At 42.6% G+C, this 24,877-nt stretch overlaps 1 protein-coding gene across 1 annotated transcript in view; it reads left to right on the top strand.

Moving 5' to 3' along the window:
• Positions 1-24,877, top strand: part of atp6v1ba (ATPase, H+ transporting, lysosomal, V1 subunit B, member a) — a 43,016-nt gene that overhangs the window by 3,032 nt on the left and 15,107 nt on the right. Inside the window, exons 2-6 of the mRNA XM_085476784.1 lie at positions 14,832-14,887; positions 15,146-15,244; positions 19,822-19,915; positions 20,294-20,371; positions 22,931-23,070. Of these exons, the coding sequence (XP_085332910.1) occupies positions 14,832-14,887; positions 15,146-15,244; positions 19,822-19,915; positions 20,294-20,371; positions 22,931-23,070 (467 nt within the window). The remainder of the gene's footprint in view (positions 1-14,831; positions 14,888-15,145; positions 15,245-19,821; positions 19,916-20,293; positions 20,372-22,930; positions 23,071-24,877) is intronic.

The raw sequence follows: 24,877 nt of genomic DNA, 5'->3' as shown, positions 1-24,877 counted from the left end.
GATCTGCGCTCGACAGTGCAGCCTAGGCGGAGTAGTCGAACACAGATCCACTGAGCGCTCCACACAGACAGCATCGTCAGAAGGAAAATTGATAAAATAAATTACAAATGTTGTATTGTTCGATACATATGCGTACCGAACCGAAAGCACTGTATCGAACGGTTCAATATCGATACGAATATCGTTGCACCCCTAATATTTAGTTGTTTTAAGTTCTTAAACTCCCCGAAAGAAAATGGAAACAATTGAACTGTCAGTCCATTTGTTGGTAATTCATTTTTGCTAAAGTCAGGATTCTGGTGTCGGCCCATTTACAGTTATAAAAAGTTGGACAGTGTTCTTCTCTTTGCGGAATTTCCCCTGCAGTCACCATCCACCCAGCTGGCTGTGGAGGAAACACAGGGACAGTAGCTGCACCTCAGCCCCTCACCTCTCTGACGGTGCACATGCAGGTTGATGTCGTTACTTCATCAGAAGCTAAAGAGGACAAATCCAATATTACAATGATTGATTTGTAAACCAAGTTGTGAACTTAAAGTGTTGCTAACCAATCACACAGCAGCTGTTGTGAAACATCTGAAATGCTGCTTTTTGTCATCTTCATCAATAGAGCAGGGCGATATGGCCAAAAATATTTATCACGATATATATTTGAAAATTTGCGATAACGATATAACTGACAATATAATTGATGCGAGACAAAACACAACTCCACAACATTACTAGCGCAAAAAGACAACCTTCCATTTATTTTCACTTAAACAAGCAGCTGTTTTTATGTACATTAAAGCTTAATAAAAATATAACAGTGCAAATGCAAATTCCTTGCTGAAAGTTTAACCAAAAGGCATTTCCAGTAGAAATGGGCTGACATATCCTGAGCATAACCATGTATAATATCCACTGAAGTTAAAAAGAGGTGCTTTGCAACATTAAACTGCAGTGTGCAGTACGCATTTTTCGGACCATAAGGTGCACGGGATTATAAGGCACATTAAGCGAAACAAAGCAGTCAGATAAATCAAACTTTATTAAACTCATTCTTCTTGCTTCCTCCACTTCTGTACCATTGATTCATTAATGTTGAATTCTCTGGCAGCTGCTCTATTCCCATGTTGTTGCAGTATATTAATGACTAACCTCGTATTGTGGATGGATTATCTCAGTTGTTCTCCTGACTGAAGTTTGGTCCGTTTACAGCATCCTGCCATGCGATTGCATTTGTCTCTAACCATGAAGAACCTTCACGTTAACTTTTATAAGTGGAAAAGTGTTAGTGTTCGTCCTCCAGCTTCACTGTTTATGTTATGCTAACATAGCTGTGTCGCTAGCGATCACGTAGCACATCATTATATACCAGCTAGCCCAACTTCAGTAACCCTGCAAACGTCACTGCTGTTTAGTTTCCTGTCTTCATTTATGTTGGAAGTGATAGCAGAGCTGTACGTTTGATTTTTTTCAGAAATCTCTCAGTCAGAACATGCAATATCATGCTTAGGTAACTAGCGAAACGAGCGAGCTAACTTCCGCTAGCTTCCTGCTAACTTCTAACTCCGTTAAATGTAATAACTTTTGTTTTCATGGATGCCTGGAAGTTAAACTTCATAGTTACACCTGGTAAAGCAGCAATGCTGATCGTTTTATTAAAGATGAAAGAATTTAGACAGTTTTTAACTCTCAGTGATGCTGCAGTGTTGTTTGACCTGAAGCATACGGAGTTTAGGACCCAGATTACTCCCAGATTTAAGAGCATCTTAGTCCGACAATAACGACGGCCGCTTGCATGTTCTGCAAAAAAATGTGCTTTGTTGTGTATCTGATGGACAAACACCAAACCAGTTCCACATCACGGAAGTTGCACCATTTTTACAAACCAATTCTGGTTCATCTGTTTCACTCAACAATCGGCCATGTGCATGAAAACAAAGGCACTGCGCATGCGCGTTTTACTCCCATTCTATCGCGATATTTCATTTTCCTATCGTTGCCTAACATTATACCGGTATTACCGTGAACGGTATAATATGGCCCAGCCCTATTCATCAACATAGTTGAATTAAACAGGATTCCTAAAACAACTGTCATAAAACGCTAAGAACATATAAGAACATTTAAATGAGAGCAGAAATCTCTATGAACACATTAAAGCTACTAAAGTCTGGGGGTTGGTAAATGTTTTAAATTAATTAATTCATCGTTTACATGAATAGTTGATACGTTAATATTTAAAAAGTCTGTTTTCCCAAACAAAAGTACATTTAACGCACATGTGCTCATACAGATATTTTAATAATATTAACTGAGAAAAGTTGATCTACAGCACAATAAATCATTTGAAAGAATACCAATGGGTTTGACCTCAGTATGCTGGATTTCCTTTACATTAATGTAGACATTTCCTCTATAATTTGACACACAAAAGGTACAAATGGGTGCATAAAACTCAGAATCCTGAACAAATGCCTCATAAGGACAACCTAACCAACTCTTATTATAACATGTTGTCACGACTGCAAAATGTCAGTTATTGATCATATGCCCAGTGTCTTCTGCTGATCCGTATCAGGGTTTGGAATAAACTACTCGGGGTTCTTTGCTTTAAGTCCAGGCCTGGTTGACAGTGTAATCGAGTAATTGGACAGGAAATACTTGTCTCTTATTAATGAGCAGTAATAAATATTCAGTAATACTAGGGGTGCAACGATATTCGTATCGATATTGAACCGTTCGATACAGTGCTTTCGGTTCGGTACGCATATGTATCGAACAATACAACATTTGTAATTTATTTTATCAACTTTCCTTCTGACGATGCTGTCTGTGTGGAGCGCTCAGTGAATCTGCGTTCGACTACTCCGCCTAGGCTGCACTGTCGAGCGCAGATCCACTGAGTGCTCCACACAGACAGCATAGACAGAAGGAAGAGCGCAGGGCACCTCCCCCACCCTCATTCAGATCTGGCGTTTGGAATTATTTTGGTTTTCATGTGACGTATGACCCTGAAGGTAAGCGAGTCATGGACTAAAGTAAAACAGTATGTTGGATGTGCCATGCAATGCTCAATTACATGGGTGGGAACTAGTGTGTTAGCGCAGTTAGCTCGTTAACGTGTTAGCCGTCTAGCCCCATGCACGGGGCGATCGGCGGTAGCTCGTTAACGGAGATTTGCCGTGTTGTGGCGTTAAGGTCATTTCAACGAGATTAACCTGAAAGCACTAGTGGGAACACAACGAATATGACTGCACATTTACTCCGACATCATCCTAGTGCAAAGACAAAAACAACAAGCATGCTACTAACTTTAGCCGAGTCATTTAGACAGCTGTTAGCACATGATTCTCCTTATGCTGCTGAGAATATAGCCCAGAAGAAGCGGATAGTATAGCTTTTATTTTGGAAAGAGCCATTTCTCTGTAATAAACTCTCTTTTCCAAAGATGAGTGATTCCTCAATCAGATACAGGGCTTGCAATATCGCTAGCCTGACATCCTGGGGCTAGCGATTTTTTTCAGTCGGGCTACCAAAATCTCTTTCCTGCCCGTCGGGCTATTGTAGGAAGGAAAAATATATGTCAATGCTTTTGCATTCTTTCGGAAATGTAGCTGGGTAATTATGTCATTGGCATCGGTGAGCCACTGTCAATATGTGACATATTGAAGTCGCGTTTGAATTTGCGCTTGTTTTTTTGCTTTCACTTTGCAATCGTGCGAACTGTGTATAGAGAGCGACAGCACTGATCTGTGAGTGATGATAATTTGTGCACCAATTCCTCTGACATCGTCTTATTAATCGTTAGCTTACTATGCAAACATGACAAGTGAAATCTCCCGCAGCAAGCTTAAACATGTGAGAGGTTGATCGCGCAGAGACTCGCTGAGCTTATGTGAGTGCGCGTGTAAAAGCATTTCAGTTCTGCTGAGCCAAATAAGACAGGTCAGGGTGAAGAAGTGACAGCCAAAGAAAAGCTTACCACAAAACGGAGAAGTTATGACAAATCAGACTATAAGGCAAAAAGAAAGTGCAGCTTTATGGTTTCATGGACAAAATTATTTCTGTGGCTGCAATATGACGAGCTAAATAACCAGGGCTGCACATAAGTGGTCCGCAGGTGCGCATTCACTGTCAAAATAAAAAACACGCACAAGGGTTAGGGTTAAATTTAAAAACTGTACTTTTGAGTTAAAATATATATTTATAATTTTAATAAATGACAAATTAAAAATGCATGAACATTTTTTTTGTATCGAAAAAATATCGAACCGTGACACCAAAGTATCGAACCGAACCGAACCGTGAATTTTGTGTATCGTTGCACCCCTAAGTAATACATATGTGTATGTGTGTGTATAAATGTGTGTATGTGTATAGATAGATAGATAGATAGATAGATAGATAGATAAGTCAAAGACCATATAGGATATATATATGCAGTCTAAATGAAGGCATAAAAAATATGTCTTTGCTTTGTTTCTGGAGGTTTTTGTGCTGCTGAAACAGACGTTATGATGGTGCAGGCATTAGTTAATATTAATGATAAATCAGTGTCCCGCCTTAAAAAAAAAAAAAGTGTACCTGGCCCAAGGACATTTTTAATGGCTTTCAAAAGCTTTTATTTTTATGTTTACAAATATGAATGTAATGTAATTATTACAATATTTTATATTATTTGACTTTTAAAAAAGTTACAAAAGCGTTTAAACGTTGATGGTCTGGTGCAACCATGCCCCCCATTAGCCTCAGCCCTGTTTCCTGCTGGTATGGCTTCCATGTAAAATGGGACGGCTGCCGTCAGCCTTCAGCACGCTGTACAATTTAAAGGTGGTGTCACATTAGGTTAACAGTTCATCTGCATATTTGAATACAGCTTGTTGGTTACTGCAGGTTTTCTCTGTGTAAAACACACAGTGGTGGATGGAGCAGCTACAAAGTTTCTTTTCTTCAGGTCAGAGTTTGTTGATCAGGAGCTTTGATGAAGGCGTCCTGCGTCGAGTTTATTTATAATCATATTATTGGAATGACTCGATGAATAGTTGCAGGCCTAATTAGGAGCAGAGCATGAGGTTTTAAAAGGGTTTGTGCTGCTTCCACTTAGCTGTGTGATGTTGAGTCTGGCTGGGCTGCTGCAGAAGCCCTGAGCCATGAGGCCAGAGAGCTGTTTTTTTTCTTTCCTGCTCTTTATGCAAGTGTCAGAGAAGCAAGCATGGACTAAAAGCCTCTCAGCAAACTGGAAGGAAATGACTTAATGGTGCTCAGGCCATCTGAGAGCTAAGCAGAAAGGATGCAACATGTGATAAAACCCATCTTCTAAAAACATTGAACAATCCTGCTTCTGAAATACTCTAATTTTGCCATCTTTTTTGTCTCATCAAACACATTACCAAACAGCAGCAGTCCACACTTATGATGAGGCAGCAATTTAGAGCTAAATGATAATCTCAAGTAACTGTTTGGAAAAGTGTGTTTCTCAAATAGTGCAGGTGCTGCATTCACAGTGTGTGTAGCCCTGCTGGAGGAGATGTGTGGTTTGTTTCCATTTGTCTTCAACATACTGCTTATATTTGGGAAAGGCAATGCCTTTGTCACAGTCTAAAGGTAGTGTGTGACATTGACTTTAGTGCAAAACCATTGAATTTATACATCACTGAATGTTCCAGTAATATAGGCCCATAAAATAAACCTGTAGTTTCTGGTGTCCTCTGCAGTTCATTTAAAATCCTGGAACTTGAACAACATGATGGTGGAGCTTGGTCTCAAGAGAACAAAGAAGCAAAGAAAGCATAATCAGCAGCATGGATGGGGCCAACTGTAACTTGGTCTGTTGGCGAGCTTTAACGTGGTGTAGACATGTCTCTAAAATAACAGTGTCTCTTATGTCGTCTTTCTTCACTTTGTTACACAGAACTATCTGAGAAGTGCTGAAACTTTGAGTTGCTTTGAAGAAAATACTTGGCAGGTGATTAGGTTAACCATTTGTCCCTTTTTACCATGGGCTGACTTCAGCCAATCAGATAAGCAAAAACATGGGATACAGACATTGGCTTGTCATGAAATTATTGTTTGTCGCTATGTAAGGAACATTCACAGTCACTGTGTAAAGCGCTCGTCTAAAACGTGCCCGTGATTAGTCCAACTGTGAGCACATGGCTGCCTGGTAAGATACACGTGATCAGTGTATTGCAACCTTTGACATCTCACAGATTCTGATGCTGCAGGTTTCGTCTCTCTGACCAAAATTCACTGAACCAGCAGCAAAAGAAGATCCAAACTCCGCTTCACGTGTGGATGAATTCCCTCTGACTTTTGCTGTTTTGCTTCCACCACGATGCTTCCACTTCCTGCACAGCTCTCGCTCTCTCTCTCTGTGTATGTGTGGGTCATGCTTTTATACTAGAATATATTTTACCATGGGTAATGGTCAATTGGATCTGTGTCTCAGGCCAGTTTTGACCAAGTATGTAGGAGGGAGCTAAAGAAAACGCGTCTTTGTCCTTCTGCCATGAAAGGCTAATGGGGTTCTGTCATCATCTTGCTGGGTGGGCAGCATGGACACTTAAGTTTGTAAATATGATGGCAGCAAACCACTCCAGTGTGAGCTGGAGGCCACCGCTTGATGACCCATCAGAGCCACATCCACATAAAGCAGAGATGGCATCCTAAGGCCACCGAGGTGAAAGCCTGTTGCCACGTGGCTTTGCTACAGGACGGCCTTCAGAGGTACAAACAAAACGTTCTTTAACCATCCTAATTATGTCGTTCACGGTGATGGGCGAGTCATCTCCTACGTTTCTATACTCTGGTATAGGAAGGCCTGTTGGTGGGATTGAAGACATCCTCAAAGTATCCCCCACATCACCTGACTACATCCTTAGTTGAAGTCAGTAGCACCTCACCCACACTACACCACGTGAGTAGAACACCGCTTTCCTGCTTGGAGTCGCCTGATGGCTTTTGAGGTTTTGCTTCAGCTACCTCAAGAACTTCACTCCTCTTGGAACGCTGGGGCTGGCACAGACTAACCAAGCCTAATAGGGCTCCTGTAGCGCCTCCCTGAGGTGTCAGGTGTCCACCATACCACTACAACTGGCACCAACCTTCTTGCAGACACACGTCTGTTCAGCCAGCTCACTTTGAACTAAGAATGTCCCCAGCCTCCCTCACAATGCTGTAGAGGTTCTGTTGAAGATCCTAATTAAAGATCTTCTGCACCGGGGCCTCTGCCAGATGTCCCGGACAGCTGGCAGCTCAGACTGGTTCCAGCCTGAGCTGTACGTTCAGCTGGCGTATCTTGCGGTGACCCAGTTCAAGGTTCGTACTTGACCACAGTTGAGCTTTGTTAGTATTAATCTCTGTCAGTAGAGTAGGAACATCAAGAATGATGCCTAATTTGACAATATTATTGAAAATAGAAAATATTTTCAACATATATATTGGCTTTTTTTTTTTTTATTTCCTGCTGTTCAAACTGTTACTGAGCAGTGATTCCAAAACCCACTCACCAAATCTCGAGCATGCTCAGCATCAGCCGCTGTTAGTTTAAAGGAAAGTCCAACATCACTACACTTTGAACAACGTCCAACCAGTTTAGGTTAGTATTTCAAGCCATCAAACAGTCTATAAGATCACAGTGTTGAGCTGGTTTTCCACTGCGATACCGACGTGACAGAGCTCTAAGAGAAGCAGCTTGAAAATCCACTCAGAGATGGAGCAGGAAAATAAACAAATAAAAAGGCTTTCTCATCAGACCAAGTCCTTTCTTTTAAGAGGCCTTTGTCTCTCTCATGTCAAATGCGACAAAAGCTATTAGCCCATGAAATGGCTTGTCTTTGTTTTAGTGGTGCATTCTGTCATTTAGTGCTATGAAAAGACATGGAGCAAGGCACTACATTTCTTTGTGAAGATTTAATTATTGGTAATAATGTAGTCACGATAAACAAATGTCTCATCTGTCACTATGAAAGTAATTTCTATAAAATCAATGTTATTTTTTGCAACAGTTCTATAATCCACATTCTAATTAGGTTTAAGCAGCTAGCTTGTCAGTAGGAAAAAAGACTCTTGCGTGGGCGTTTGCCATTCTTTTCATGAAAGAACATTAAAATGTACGCTAAGGATCTGACACCATTTCAGTCTGTTGCAAGAACAGAAACCAATCAGCACACACTAGTTTCACTGACCACTGACGGCTCACTTCCTGAAATTCCTCACCTTAAGAACTGGTGGCTCTTGTTAGAAGAAATGCAATGCAGGAAATTCTCCACTGCAGAACTTCCCATAAACCTAGGACTGTAAGATTAGCATGATTTTGTTTAGCTTTAAACACCCCGATGATTAAATGTGCAGTGACTCGAGTGTGCCCCAGCTCACAGCAGATCTTTACTGTTCGCAGGACCTCCTTTACGAGTGTGGCCTCTTTTGTTCTCTACTCGCACTCGATACTTTCTGTTTATTGAATAGTTCAGTTTCCGTTTCTTTTTGGTCATCACTCATTTTATTGCACATGATTACTTAGAGTTTTGAAACGCGCTGCTTCCATTTCTTGTTTGTTTTGACAGAAATAGTAAATGTGTATATTTTTCATGTAATGATCCCTTAAAAAAGGTGTCTTGTAATTTATTATAATAATGCATTTAGGTTCGCAGATAGCTGTCATAGAATACAGTATGTTTGGCTTAGCTTGATGTTATAAAAGCGCGAGGGTGCTGCACATAATTAGCACCGAGTTCTGTGGGAAACCCGTCTTTGTCTACAGGATGTATTTGGGAACAGCTTGTAAGGGCTTCTTTGTTGGACCGCTCTGAAGCCTCTGTCCCAGACCTTATCTTGACTCTAGTCTGGGACTACCCCGCAGGATGTGTTTATGTATTTTGAATCTTTTAATTCATTAATGCTTTTTTTTTTGTTTTTAAAAAGGATTTCTTAAGTTTGTGTAAATTGTCTTTGTTACGTGCTTAGAATGATGAAAGAAATAAATTGAATGGATAAGCTAGCACAATAAAATGCTCTTCATCTGCTCCAAATAGCAGGAGGCTGTTGCTCTGTCAAAGCCCAGGCGTCGAGCTATTGTAAGTAAAGCACTAGGCTATCTGTGTGATAACCAGCTGCCTCTCTGTATAGTCGCTGGTTTTCCTCTACTAGCAAAAGGGCCCTGCATACAAGAGACCCCACTCTGTTAGAACATTTGCTCCCGGTTCATGCCTGATTACGTTTCCTCCCAATCAGTGCAGTGTGGTAGGAAGTCGTCTTTATATGGAGTACCTGTGCACCTGCAATGTTAAAAGCCTGCCTCATTTTCTAGTGGTGTCAAACCCAGATGCTGCCCACATGTCAAAACACAGATTGTGTGCTGATTGGTTGGTGAAGATGTGCCTGTACCCGCGGCTGTTTCTGACACCCCGCCCCCTGATTTTAAAATGTTTTCATTTCTTTGATTTATTCCAAAAGTCTGTCATTGGTTAACAAAACATTCAACTTGTCCTTCATCTGTTTGCATCATTTTAGTTGCACTATTTCATTTTCCCCTCTCTAATGTTGAAAGCACAAAGTAGTTTGCGCAGGATAAAAATAATGTCAGGATATTTTTCCAGTGCTTGAACTGCATCACGGCACAGTTGGATGAAACATCACATTCTGATCTGTAGAAGCAGACGTTGATTCCACTTCATGATGCAAAAGCCAAGCAAGGCTTTCCTCCCAGTGTGAGGACTAGTAGTTACAGCTGATGAACCACACTCGTTGTAAATAAGGGGAATAAACAAAGTCAAGTATTAATTTTGGTAAGATCTACTGATTTGAGTTTCCTCTTTTGAGAAAATCAAAGGGATCATGTGCCAGTAATCATCATGCTAAAGCCCGAGTCGCTCTCTGGTGCCTCCGTCAGAGTGAATGTTAGGCGTGGAAAATGCTCGTACGAATGGGTGTGAATGAGGCAGAATGAGGTTCGGGCTGAAACACACAGACAGGAAACACTTTGTTCATTCGGCTAAAACGGTGTGTTTTAATGCAACGTTTAGCAGTGTAGGTTTTTGGTTGATATGCAGTTCCATGATCAGCAGACAGGTTTGGGCTCCACCGTCAGAGACTGTGGCTGGCAAAGGTAGATTGCACTCTGCTCCACAGTGTTGGTGAAGTCAGCAGGACCACCTGCAGCACGTTAGGCTAACCCTCCAGGTCACAGCTGATCTCTGCTGCTGCAGCTCGAGATGCTGGAGCTGAATGACATTAGCAACTGTTAACAGCAGCAACCTCAGAATAAAGTATTCAGCTGTTTATTTTGATGCAGTCCATCAGGTGCGGTCTACGTCTGTAAACAACAGGCCAGCTGATTCAGAGTGACAGATAGTTTTGGTAGATGTGCTGGCAGTCTGCGTCGGGCTAACTCGTATGAATACCATTAGCTGAGGGTTGTCGTGTGTGTGTGTGTGAGTGGGAGAGCTGGTCGTAGGCTTTAATCAACTAGCATTCCTATGTCCAGTGGGGCTGTGGGAATCCCGTGAAGTAGAGGCTAAGACGTGATTGTGAGAGTGCACATCACAGCAGCCACTGCTTTGTAGCCCTCGCTTATTGTCAGAATGATGATGCTCCCCCATTTCCATCCTAGGCCAGACTCCCCCTTTCCTCCCTTCTCCTCCCCTTGAGTTCCCCCCCTCTTTCTGCTGGGAAATTGAATTGTGTTGGAATGCTCTGTGCCTCTTTTCTCTGGCACTTGAATGGGCTCTTTAGTATTTCACACCAAGGTGTCCTTCAGGGTGCGAGGTCAGGCTACCAAAACAGCTTCTAGTGGCGGATTAGGACCAATTAACATCTTTGTACACAAAGGGCTCTGGCAGCTGAACAGGCTGCAGGGTGACCCACGCTGCTGTTGCATGCCAAACCAGGGGAACGCTGTACTTGAGCTGAAGTAGCAAAAGAGGGGTGGAGAAAGTTTTCTAAACCTATTGGGAAATGTTGCTACTTCACACCTCATGAACATATAGCCCATTGATGAGTCGTTACCTTGTGAAATGAGAGAGCAAACCACTTATTTTTTTTCCATCATCACAGTTATACATAAGAGTGTTCCCTGAACTGTTGTCTTTTTTTCTTCCCCTTTCATGTAATGATGGGTTAGCGTGTTGGGCCAGGGTTAGGCCTTTAATCCGACTGGAGCTGCTCATTCAGAGCCTGTACACACTTTAGACTTTGTGCCACCGAGGCGTCCGTTTGTTGTGATCGACGAACGCCACGAAGGCTCGTTCTAACGTTATGTTAGTACTGATACAAGTTATTTCAGTACTTGGTAAAAACTAAAATTAGATTAAATACTCTGACTTGCAGTACCAGCTGTTTAACTCGTTACTCTTTGACACGCTGTGCAGCTCCAAAATGTCTCTGAAATAATGCTGTGACTGTTTTACCTGATAGGACGTCGACCAGGGCAACGCACCAGACTTGTGGATTCCTTGTTACATAGTAACATTTTCCTTGCACCGTTATTATTGCCTCTGAGTATAATTACCCTGATGCATCTCTTTTGAGGCCTGTCAGCAATTTCTAGTTTAAGTCTGTGCTGTGTTCATAAACATGGCTAATCTGTTAGGGTAATGCTGATGCTATGAATATTCACTGGAATTGTCAAATAAAGCTTTTTTGTTATGTAGTGTAAAGCGCTTTGGTAAAGCTCTATACAAATACAGGCCGTTTACCATGTAACTGTTTAAGGTTTAAAGTATAAACATGCCAATTATTCCAGGAATGATAATGTAAAATAGTTCTGGGAGCTGTCAGTCGTCCTTGTCAGGAGCTACAGATTCACCGTGTGACGTGCTCTCCAGTTGTACACATTTGAGTTGTTTCCCTCTTTTTTTAAAGGGCTGGCTGTGTAGTTACACACTCTGCCATCATGCATGTGTTTCAGAAAAGCATAATGACTAAACATAGAGCCTGCATCTCTGTAAACAGAATATTGTTTTCTGCTGTCAGATTATGTGCACTATACACAGCCAGCAGGTTGTTATCACAGATACATGTTGGCTAGTATGTACTGGATGCAGACGACATTAAAATGGTTGGTTAAGTGAGGCCGTGTTGTTCACAGGAATATGTTTTAGCTGTAAGGTTAATGAAGAGTGCCTTTAAGAGACTGTGCAGGCTTACACAGCATGTCAGAGTTTTGGAAACGCCTTCAATGACCTATTTGAGCATTTGGAAGCTTTCCTTACACGCGTGTTCATTTCTCTAAACTACATGTGTAGAATGTCCTTACAGATCTGATCCAGAGTTATATTTCTCTTCATTTTCTGCACCAAACAATATGAGCTGGAAACCTTCCCAGCTAGAAAGTATCACTGCTGTTCCTTCGTATTTCAGTTATGTGTCAGGTTTATATGCAGAAGTCAGGCGTTGCTGATCGGCTGTGCTGGCTGTCAGGAGGGCGGGGATATCCGTGAGGTTTGATAACACTGGTGTTCTCTATACTGGTTCAGTGTTCTTTTATTATTTGGTCAGAGTGGTGCTCTGTCGTGTTGTTTAAGGAAAGCTGTATATTAAATGATGAAACCATGGACTTCCTGCCTGTCAGTGGGAAATGAGCAAAGCAAAGGTCATCTGTAAATCCCCCCCCTCGCGCTGCAGTGCAAGGCCTTGCAGAACAAACAGAGACAACTTGAGTCATTCACTGGAAAGTGGACCCTGAGGCAAGAACTGAGATAAAGGCTGTTTGGAGTAAAACACATTTTATTTTGGAGAGGAAATTTTATTTATTTCTTTATTTTTTGTGTTTGTCCTGCCCTTGGTTTTCATCATCACACTTGAGCCACCTTTTATCGCACTAACTCAACAGTCTGTGCCCCATCCTCCCAGCACCACCTCCCATTCAAACCTCGTGTTCGACACACAGACGCACACAGTGTGTGTCTGACTAATAGAGGGTAAAATGCAGGTGTGTGTGGGAAATGGCTGCAATACTGTAGCGCATTGACAGGTTATTTTGTTGGCCCCTGCCTAATTAGTGGCATAGTGGATGCACCCCGCTAAGCTTTAGTGCTTTATGTTCGTAGCAGTCTGCTCTAATTTCCCCGAGCCTTTGATATCAGCCCAGAGATTGACAGTTCACACATAAAGAAGAACAGCAGACCCTGATAGAAACAATGCCGCCACCTTCAGTCCCCCACTCCAACGCTCCCTGCATGTCTGCATTTTACCACCCAGCTCTACAGATGTTCAGAGCAGAGGAATGGCTGAACATGATTTGATTGTAATGTTTGCATGGCACATTTTATTGCTTACTTCACAGAAGCAGGACACTCTGCTGCTCTTATGTGGTCTGAAAGCAGTTCTGTTCAAACGCTCCTTATTTACACTTTGTAATATTACCGTCATTTATGGGTTTGTTTAACTTATTGTCTGCTGCCACACTAGAGTAGAGGCTGCCTGCTTTTGGATTTTTAAAGCCGGCGATCATTGTTAGGTGCAGCTCTGCAGAAGAAACTGAACGAGTGGAGTTTTAATGAACTCGCTGCTTCCAAAAATATTCCTTCATTGGGTGTTTTTGATAATAGTGATGGAGAACAGTGTGCAGCACAGTGCAGAGGGTTACACTTGAGATGGGCGTAGAGCACAGTGAATATGTGGACAGTAATGCTTAATGTGGTGTTGTCGGTGACGGCAGTGTTTTTATTATCTGATTGAAAGAATTCGGATTAGACTGAATTTATTTTGACTCTCATGGTAATGACATCAGCCCTGCATTTGCTCCGAATGACCTGGATTCTCAGTCACATTGACCATCATCATCATCATTATTATTATTATTATTATTATTATTATTATTCAGGGCACAGTCCTAACAGGTAAGCACCTTCATTCCCACACCAGATGGAGACCTGTCCTTGAGTCTGTTGGAGGTTACTTCCTGTTAAAGTGCCAGATGCTGCTCTCTAATATTCTACAATCGTTGCCTTACGCTGACGAGACTGTTATGATAGAAAGGTAATTGAATTAATTACAGGTGATAAACTGCTTGTGTGAATGCTGTGTACAGTAAAAGGCTTGAGTACTGCAGTAGAGTAGAAAAGCATTGTCCATTACTGTTGTACTGATGTTACGCTGCAGTCGCACACATTCAGGGATATGGCATTTTTTTCTGTTTTTATAGGATACTCTGACGCCTTCACACGTTGCAAACAGGCACACAGCTCCTCACCTCACTAACAGCTGAAGTATTCGTATCACACTTTAGGAGGAAAGTATTAAACACTTATTGATGTTTACCTGTCCAGTTTAACTGTAACAGCCCCGTCAGCCGTCTTCTTTCATTAACGTAGTGGACTGTAGTTAATAACTGGAAAAATTAGTCCGAGTGTTTTTGAGATGTTTGCTATTCTCATGTTGCAGGATGGGATCAGAATCCTTCTTATGGTTTCAAAAATGGTATCGAGTATTTTTGTGGATATCAGTATTGAGTTTGAAATTGTAATATTGCGATAACCCGAATATGAAGTATTTAATGTATATTTTTTGAACATCTGCTCCGGTTCTCATGAGTCGTGCGTTTTTATTGATTCGTGTGATTGATTGTGTGACGGTGTAATCAAACAATGTAAAATTCCTCCATTTCTTGACCTGACATTTGGCTTTTTGTGACATTTTAGGGCTGAAAGTGCAGTAAAATTGTTCTCACAGCAAAAGGTCAGCCTGCGGTGATTAGCAGTTTTGGCTGTGGAGAAGTCTGCTTATTGCACTGATGATAGGTGGCTTGCTCGCTGCAGAAGGAAATTGAAGTATTGTGTGTTATTTTCCTGTTCTGCTGTCTGTTGAGGTTCAGAAATGAGTAACCCGTCTCTCTCCTATTCCAGCCTACTCCACTGTATCAGGTGTAAATGGACCCCTGGTGATCCTGGATAACGTGAAGGTAAGGCTGCAAAGAAATTCTGTTTTTATCAGGCTTTCTGTCCGTGGTGCTGCTAACACTCGTTCATCTATTGTGCAAATCCTCTTACAATATGTATTAATTAGGTTGCAAATAGTGGCGCTGTCGCTCGGTAAACTCCAAATGTTTGTAGAAGTCAGTATAATTCAGCACTTTACTAGCCGGTGTGCTCTTTTATAATAATGATAAAAACGTGTTTTTCTGTTGCTGTAGTAACAGTGTTGAATCTCTTTGAATTAGTTCCCCAGGTATGCTGAGATTGTTCACCTGACCTTGCCAGACGGTACCAAGAGGAGCGGACAGGTCCTCGAGGTGATTGGAACCAAGGCAGTTGTTCAGGTAAGAAATAGTGAGTGGAAACTAAAGCATATCAGCTGACAGCCTCTGTGCTGTAAGCTCTGTGCTCTGTGCAATTGCATTTTGCTATCCTTACTTGTGCTCATGCCCCAATGTCCAGTTTGTTTGATTACTGCTTGATGATCGTGGCCTGCTTGAAAGGTGGGCCCAGGTTTGTTTCGGTTGGACTCAGGTAAGGTACATATGCCTTAGCATGGATCTTCATCCTTCCTCAATGACAGCTCATGCCATTAAAATTGCTTTGTTATACATAAAAATACTTTTCCTGTTAAGCTGCCAAATACATGAAATGATAAGATGATATGGGGACCAAAGCATACACAAAAATCCAAACCTGGTTGGGCACCATTCAAGGTCCTAAAATACATTCATTAACCATGCAAACACTGTAACTTACTATTATGTTGTCTGAATGCTCCATAGTAGCATACTAGCCTTTTTCATACTAGCCATAATAACCTGACAGAAGAAAGAAATGTTCCATGCAGAGACCAACAGCACCTCATACAGCTTTGCATGGTGGTTGGTTGTGACATGATGGTTGAACCAACCAATCAGCAGATATAAAGAGGTTATGGTTGGAGGCGTCTCACCAAATGAACATAAAACTGAAAAAGAGCCTGGCACAGCCACCGCACGAATCTACAAACACAGACATGCACCATGAGCGCACACAGCCACACAAAAGAAGGGATAGCACAGCCGTAGACTCGACAATGCAACATCAAAGGAAATTGTATCTACATTTAACATTATCATGATCAAGTAGTCAATAGTTCAAAATAGCTAAACTGCAATTTAACTTACTACTGATAATTAGAGCAGGAGACAACAGTTGTAGGTCTTTGATCACTGTGCTGTAGTTTCATTTTAGCAAACATGTCCGTGTAGAGCACCTAAAACAAAGGCTGTGCATATTTAACCCTAACCCAAACAGTGACTCTCATAAACCAGCACTGTTTGCCTAAAGTGAGCATTCCTATCCATTTTTGTAGTATTTGCATTTATTTATTCATCTATTGCCTTCGCTGTCCGGCACTGTAGCAATCAGAATTATTGTCTGAAGGCCAAGAAACATGCCCAACAGATTTATTTTCCTAAGTAGACCATTACGACTTCGCTGTACTGGTCCACTTGATTGTCATATTTCATTTCACCTTTATTATTTATTTATTTTTTACTTTCACATTTTTAACAATAGAAACAGACAGGACCGGGGGATAGGAGAGGAAAAGACGAAGAAAAGAGAAGTTGGGAAGAGGCTGAACAAAAGGAGAGGGAAAGAAAAACGGAGGGCAAGAGAGACGAGAGAAAAGACACACAAACCCGCTCGATCACCTGCTGGGGAAAAGAACAAGCAAAAAGGGAACAACGCTGTAGGAAAACCACAGCGACAACCTAGATAAGCATAAGTAACACTAAATAATAAATATTGAATGTTACTGAGCAGCACACAAAACCGACAACGAACCATATGTTTAGAGGCAGCAGCCAAGGAGTTTACAAGGTTTCTCCACGTAACTGTCTAATAGTAGGTGTGGGGAGCCATAGCCCTGCCCCCAATGACATTAAGCAGGCATGGAGTAGATCCAAGTCCCAGACATCTAGAGGCCCTCCAGAGCACGAGAGCCCCAGGAGGACCACCAGAGGGGCAGCCGCAGCACCCACCTAGAAAAGAGCCGAGGAGAGCCGCAGACGGGGGGGGGGGGGTCACCCAGCAGCCACAGGGCAGAAGCTACAGGGGGCTGCGGCAACGTGCCTGCAGACTCCACTGGTAGCCGGCTATGCCAGGGTGGTCTGAACCCCAGGCTTAGAGGCCAGAGATCTGAGGGCCTCACACACCCCTGAAGGGGCCCGTCTGAGCCACAGGCGCCAGGAGCCGCCAACCAGCCGCCAGGAATGAGCCAGTACACGCCCGAGCCCCGGACACCAAGAACCACCAACGCACCGACGGGTTGTGGCATCGGACACCAGCAAGGAGTGTGGCGAGGTCGCAGCACATGGCCCCGCCCCTCCCTGAGCCTGGGTCTGCCGGAGGTTTCTTCCTGTTAAAAGGGAGTTTTTCCTTCCCACTGTTGCCAAAGTGCTTGCTCATAGGGGGTCATATGATTGTTGGGTTTTTCCTCTGTATCTATTATTGTAGGGTCTATCTTACAATATAACACGCCTTGAGGCGACTGTTGTTGTGATTTGGCGCTATATAGATAAAACTGAGTTGAATTCCCGGCCCCCCACCCCAGACTGCAAACAGAGAACGGGGATGTAAAGAAGCACTCCCAGAACCCCAAATCCCCAAGTCTACCCCAGAGCCACGCAGGGACAGCTAGGGTTACCAAGTCGGTAACCTATGTCTGCCGACACAGACCCTCCCCCAGCTGTGCTGCACGCAGGTGCCAGAAAAACACCACCCAAGAGCCACCAGCATTCCATCCAGGTCATGACCACAGCCCCTGGGTTGTAATTTTCAGGTGTATTGCCTTGACTATGTGAGCAGCTGTTAGAAGCCCATCTTGAACATCCATTGACTGTATAGTGCACTCTATGTAGTATTTTATATTGTATTAGTTGTAGACTGGGATTCCTAAACAATTTAAGTTTAAAGGGAACTCATCCCTGAGCCTGAGTTAATCCATATTATGGATTGGAGGTGCTGAATCTCATTCCCACAGCTTCATACTCATACTTCCAATGCAAGCTGGAGGCCATCAGCTGATCAAGCCAACAGAATCACATAATCCGCTAAAAGCAGAGATGAGATTCTGAGACCACCCTAGTGGAAGGCCTTTGACTACTTGGCTACCCCCATAACTTCCATCTATAAAAATTACAAACAGAATGGGTCACAAAGTGCAGCCGGGCAGAGTCATCACACACCGGGAACAAGTCCAACTTATTGCCAGCTATGCGGACCAAGCTCTTGCAACGGTTGTAGAAGGATTGAATGGCCCGTAGCAATGGGCCAGACACCCCATACTCCCAAAGCACCTCCCACAGGACACCCCGAGGGACACGGTCGAATGCCTTCTCCAAGTCTACAAAACACATGTAAACTGGTTGGGAAAACTCCCATGCACCCTCAAGTATCCTTGAGAGGATCAAGAGCTGGTCAAGTGTTCCACGACAGGACAAAAAACCGCATTGTTCTTCCTGTATCGAAAGTTTGACTAACGGGCGGACTCTCCCTTCCTGCACCCAGGGAGGCTGAGTAGTGTGATCCCCCTGTAGTTGGAACACACCCTCCGGTCCAGCTTCTTAAAGATAGGAACCACCATCCCGGTCTGCCCATCCAGAGGTACCGTCCCTGATCTCCAAGCAACATTGCAGAGGCGTGTCAACCAAGACAGCCCTACAGCATCCAGAGCCTTCAGGAGCTCAGGGCAGACCTCATCCACCCCAGGAGTTCTGTTTAACTGTCTCAGTGACCTCACACCTAGAGCTGTCCCCCTCATCCCCAGACTCTGCTGCCTCCACGTTCCAGTGGGATTAAGGAGGTCCTTGAAGTATTCCTTCCACCGCTGACAATGTTTCTAGTCGAAGTCAGCAGCTTCCCCCCCACTATACACAGTGCAGGTAGAGCACCGCTTTCCCCTCCTGAGTTGCTTGACGGTTTGCCAGAATCTCTTCGAGGCAGTCCAAAAGTCTTTTTCCATGGCCTCTCCGAACCCCTCCACACCCGAGTTTTTGCCTCAGCTACTACCCGAGCCGCGTTCCGTGAACTCTGGTACCTATCAGCTGCCTCCGAAGTCCCACAGGCTAACCAAGCTCGGTAGGCCTCCTCCTTCAGCCTGGCGGCTCCCTTCGTCTCTGGTGTCCACCATTTGGTTCAGGGATTACCACCACTACAGGCACCAACCACCTTGCGGCCGCAGCTCAGTGCAGTGGCTTCGGCAGTGGAGATGCTGAACATGGTCCATTCGGACTCAATGTCCCCAGTCTCCCTCAGACTGCTGTTGAAGCTCTGCCAGAGGTGTGAGTTGAAGATTTCACGAACCGGGGCCTCTGCCAGGCATTCCCAGTGCCCCCAAACGTATGCTGAGGGTGCACTGTCTGGCATCCTCCCCTGCCACCTGATCCAACTCACTACCAGGTGGTGATCAGTTGACAGCTCACCCCCTGCCTTTACCCGAGGGTCCAGAACATGTGGAATTTCTCATTAATTCTAATCTTATCATTCTCTAATAGCACCAGGCTAAGATTAATGTTAACCTAATGCATAATCCTGAACATTTCAGCATGTAGCAGCAGCTTATTTGAACCATGTATCAACCCTCAGAGACTACTGTGTAGTGTCTGTAATTGTTAGTGAGGGGAGGAGCTCAGTGCCGGACTGTCTGCAGCTTTGCCATGTGAAGTCACGCGTCAGCTGACGGGAGCAAAGGCAGCACTGTTGGTGTCTGTATTGCAAATGAGTTCCATATTAATTCTTATATTGATTAATATGTAAGCATTGAGGGATTTGTTAATGAATTCATTTTTTTGACAACCCTGATAATCACTATCAGTAAACATGTAACTAGACATGCTGAGGATGTCTTTGCTACCTTTCTGTGTTGCTGCAGGTGTTTGAGGGAACATCAGGTATTGATGCCAAGAAGACAGCATGTGAATTCACTGGTGATATCTTGCGTACCCCGGTGTCAGAGGACATGCTAGGTATGATCAACGTGATTTAATGATTAAAATGCTATAGCACGCTGAATTAATGTAGTCAGCTTTTTTCCTTGTTACGCTAATTTCTAAATAAACTGTAAAATCAAATAATTTAATCAAAGCTTTTATTTTAATGTTCTTGAATCTCAATCACTGTGACTCAGTACAACACAAGGTTACATACATTTGAATGGAAGCAAAAAGTAGAGATGCTTTTTCTTTGTTTTCTTTGTTTCTGTCATCACTAACACGAGTTTATAATTGCTGGCACTTGTCAAAGTAAAGTAGCACAAAGTAGACAGAATGTGCTTGCAGGTCTCATCTCATTAAGCAATGATGTAATGTCTAAATGCCTCCTTACCAAAATATTTCCTTTTATAGGTCGTGTGTTCAATGGTTCAGGCAAACCTATCGATCGCGGGCCGACTGTTCTGGCTGAAGATTACTTGGACATCATGGGTATGTTAGCCTCTTACTTTCCTGCTGCTAAGTCATATAAGAATGCAGTGTCATAAACGGAAACTTCATTTAGGTACAATGTCCTAAAAAATCACCAAATAGTTATTGTTAGGGTTTTATTATTATTATTATTATTATTATTATTATTATTATTAATAATAATAATAATAATAATAATAATAATAATAATAATATTGACCAAAGCTCACTCAGCAGTGTATTCTGTACTGTTTTACTGTCCCAGGTGTGAACATGAGTGAAATACCACAATAACATTAATAATTTTTTTTACTCATTCATTTTTTGCTAATACAGTTAAGTGTCCTTTTTAATAGTGTTAAACTGTTTTCTTCAGCCTGAGTACATTTTGTCTCCTTAACAAATAAACATTTCAAGAACTTTAGCTTCATTTGTGAGAAATGAAATGTTTTACGTAAACCAAACGTAAATGGTGGTTTACGACACCAACTCTTTGCCATCTATAATCCAGTTTTGAGATCCCTTCCCAGACGCCTTAACACCCACTCACATCCTGGGCCATCTGACCTCAGGAAATCACATGATAAGGTGGGGCCAGGTTTCACAATGAGCTCACCCGAAACTCTGGCTGATTGGGACCCACACCCAGTTTCACACCTTGGCTCAGGCGATTAGAGGATCATCAGGGGGTCCTTTTGTCCCTCTGTGGGGGGTCACTCCCACTAGGTTTATATCTGGGACTCTCCACCATTTGACCTTAGAACTGAAGAAGCTTCTCGGATGAGAGGTGAAACGTCTTCAAGTAACTTAAAGAAGTCCAGACGCTTTTCTTTGCAAGCTCCTTTGACTTTAACAGGAAATGTTTTTATTTTGAAGTTTAGGAAATTATCCTAGCATTCTGCTACTCGCGGAATAGCAAGTAAATGTTCAAATGTTGAGTACACAACAATAAATGCCAGTCTGCTCTCATTCTGCAATCAATCAATTTATTTATGAGCACATGTACAAACAACACAGGTTGATTAAAGTGCTGTACACAGTAAAAAGTAACACAGACGAAGAACAAAACCAAAGCTAGTGAGCAAAGCTGTGTTTCAGATGGGTTTTAAGGATGTCGAGTGTTGGAGAGATCCTGATATGAGGAGGCCGACTGTTCCAAAGTTTGGGGCCGGTCTCCTCTGAGCTTTAGTCTTATCAACCTCTCAGCTCACCCATGTGTGCCAGTTTTCATGGCTGTTTTGGCTGAGCCATTTAAAGTTGGCTCGGCTAACATTATGTCAGGTTGGTGCATAAGATGAGCCATCGTGTTCATGAAATTCCCAGAGTATTTACATGTATGTAATAAAATATCGATACTCTGTGTCCGTGTGTTGAGCCAGTATTCCCAAATATCACTATGCTATAGATTTTTCCCATACCGCTACAATAAACCCAACCAGTCAAACGTTTGGGGTCCTACAATCCTACATTTACCATCAATACTTTATCCACACAGTGCATTGAATATTAATGCTGTTGTAAAAGGTAGAAACAGTAGATGATACTTCAGTAATCACAGCCATGGGTCCTTTTATAAAGTGATCTGGAAGTATTTAAGTCCTTTCTTCTGGAACAGTCTTCCATAGGTTGGATGGATATGATGGTCACTCTTTGCATGTCATGTGATCAGTCTGCATCCATAGGAGCTTGATAAGATTAACCCTAACCCCGGTCAACAGGACAACACCTAACCACTGCTTCTCTTAATGGTTTATACTTAGCGCCGTGCTGCAGCTCGTGGTCACACTACAGGGCCACAGTGGCGCTAATCCTGTGGCAGCTACACGGTTTGACATGCTGTTGTGAAATATTGATAGATTAGTGCCGGTGAACCACATGAGTGAGAGTTCCTGAGAGCAGGTCTCTGTGCACATCCTTGGTTAACCCCTTTCAAAGTCACTAATGAGTTGTGACTAATTCTCTGCACCCCCCATTGCTCATGGCGGTAGACCAGGTTATCCACTAATTGAAAGGCCTGTCAGATGTTTTCTGTGCCAGATACTGACCTGTGTAAGACGTCTGCATTTGACTTTAAGCAGGCGGTAGGACTGGGAAAGTGCTCTATAAGTGCAGTTACCCTTTGATCATATAGTAAGCAAGCAACGGCTTAATTGGCAGAATTCCTAACAGTCATTTGTCTAATGTAGCTGTTGTCCTTGCACTATTATTTAATTACTGCAGCTCAGAAGAGCGTGTTGAAACTGTAATAGGAAATATTTTCATTGACTCAGTATGTAGTCACTGTAACTAGAATATAAACTGTGCTCAGCAGAGTTTTATTGGAGCACATGAATGTACAGTGTAAGTTAGCTTCCACAATAACACGATATAATTGCTTCTGATTGTTCACATCAAATTAATAATCTCACTTTCCATTTAAGCAGTTGCACAGCCTTTTACTTTCTATCACCATTTTCTTACTACGTTTTTTCTGTTGCGTGTTTTGTCTGGTCAAGTCTGTGGGACTGACCTGTATGATGAACAGTGAAGTGTGCTATTGCTTCCTTTGTGTCCAGCTGAATACGTGTTTCTGTCTCTCAGGTCAGCCCATCAACCCTCAGTGCCGTATCTACCCTGAGGAGATGATCCAGACTGGCATCTCAGCCATTGACGGCATGAATAGCATTGCTCGAGGACAGAAGATCCCCATCTTCTCTGCCGCTGGGTTGCCCCACAATGAGGTGAGATCAGCATACCATTTTATTTCTTTAGTGACAACACCAAGAAGTCTCAATGCTGGTAAAATGCTGGGCCACTAGGTACCACTGGAAGTGCTGAATATCTCCTTTTATCTTTATTGAGAATCAATCCCCATCGTAAACACCAGAGCATACCTGAGTATTAGCTGATATAAGTGTGTTTAGCATTATGTTCATGTAGTGTTTGGTGTCTCTGTAGTGGCTTCAGAGTGAACTCGGATAGCATCTTCACATGATGCCACTCGAGTCAGTGTCAGTTTAGGCAGAAGACTGAAAATGAGGTGACCCTTCCCACTGCATGTAGTCTGTTGCAACAAGAATAACTTCATTAAACCTATTGCATTACTTCCTGTGTTCATTTGGTATTGCAAGCAGATTTTGACAAGGAAGAAGTGCATGGAGTAAAACACAAAAGTAATGTGTCTCTGTCCGGTTTGTAAGTCTGACATCATTATCTGTTTCTGGGTCCTAAACTCCGTCCCTTCAGGTCCCAAAGTCAAACGAACACTGCAGCATCACTGAGAGTTAAAAACTGTCTGAATTCTTTCATCTTTAATAAAATGATCAGTGTTGCTGCTTTACCAGGTGTAACAATTAAGTTTAACATCCAGGCATCCTTGAAAACAGGATTTATTACATTTAACAGAGTTAGAAGTTAGCAGGAAGTTAGCTCGCTAGCTTCTACCTAAACATGATGTAGCATGTTTGACTGAGAGATTTGTGAATAAATTCAAACGTACAGCTCTGCTATCACTTCCAGCATAAATGAAGACAGAAAACTAAACAGCACTGACGTTTGTAGGGTTACTGAAGTTGGGCTAGCTGGTATATATATATACCAGTGTATATATAACAAATTTCCCACGTGTGGGACTAATAAAGGTTATCTTATCTTATCTTATCTTATATAATGATGTGCTACTTGATCGCTAGCGACACAGCTATGTTAGCATAACATTAGCATAGTGAAGCTGGAGGATGAACGCTAACGCTAACGCAGCAATTTCCTAATGTTTCCTAATGTTGTAAACCTGCTCAACATTTGGCAATAAAACCCTTCTGATTCTGATTCTTCTGATTCTGAACTTTTAAGGGAAAAATGAATGAGAGACAAATTAGTAACAAAAATATTAGTCCAGCAGTACCATTCTCAGTTTTATTGCCATTGCTACAGTGGGGCAAAAAAGTATTTAGTCAGCCACCGATTGTGCAAGTTCCCCCACTTAAAATGATGACAGAGGTCAGTAATTTGCACCAGAGGTACACTTCAACTGTGAGAGACAGAATGTGAAAAAAAATCCATGAATCCACATGGTAGGATTTGTAAAGAATTTATTCGTAAATTAGGGTGGAAAATAAGTATTTGGTCACCTCAAACAAGGAAAATCTCTGGCTCTCACAGACCTGTAACGTCTTCTGTAAGAAGCTTTTCTGTCCCCCACTCGTTACCTGTATGAATGGCACCTGTTTGAACTCATCATCTGTATAAAAGACACCTGTCCACAGCCTCAAACAGTCAGACTCCAAACTCCGCCATGGCCAAGACCAAAGAGCTTTCGAAGGACACCAGGAAAAGTATTGTAGACCTGCACCAGACTGGGAAGAGTGAATCTACAATAGGCAAGCAGCTTGGTGTGAAAAAATCAACTGTGGGAGCAATCATCAGAAAATGGAAGACATACAAGACCACTGATAATCTCCCTCGATCTGGGGCTCCACGCAAGATCTCATCCCGTGGGGTCAAAATGATCATGAGAACGGTGAGCAAAGATCCCAGAACCACACGGGG

Source organism: Copadichromis virginalis, linkage group LG13 (assembly GCF_057382275.1).
Source record: "Copadichromis virginalis isolate Kocher_CV1m ecotype Utaka linkage group LG13, C_Virginalis_male_GT1.1, whole genome shotgun sequence".
NCBI lineage: Eukaryota > Metazoa > Chordata > Actinopteri > Cichliformes > Cichlidae > Copadichromis > Copadichromis virginalis.
This window is presented reverse-complemented; position numbering and strand designations above follow the sequence as displayed.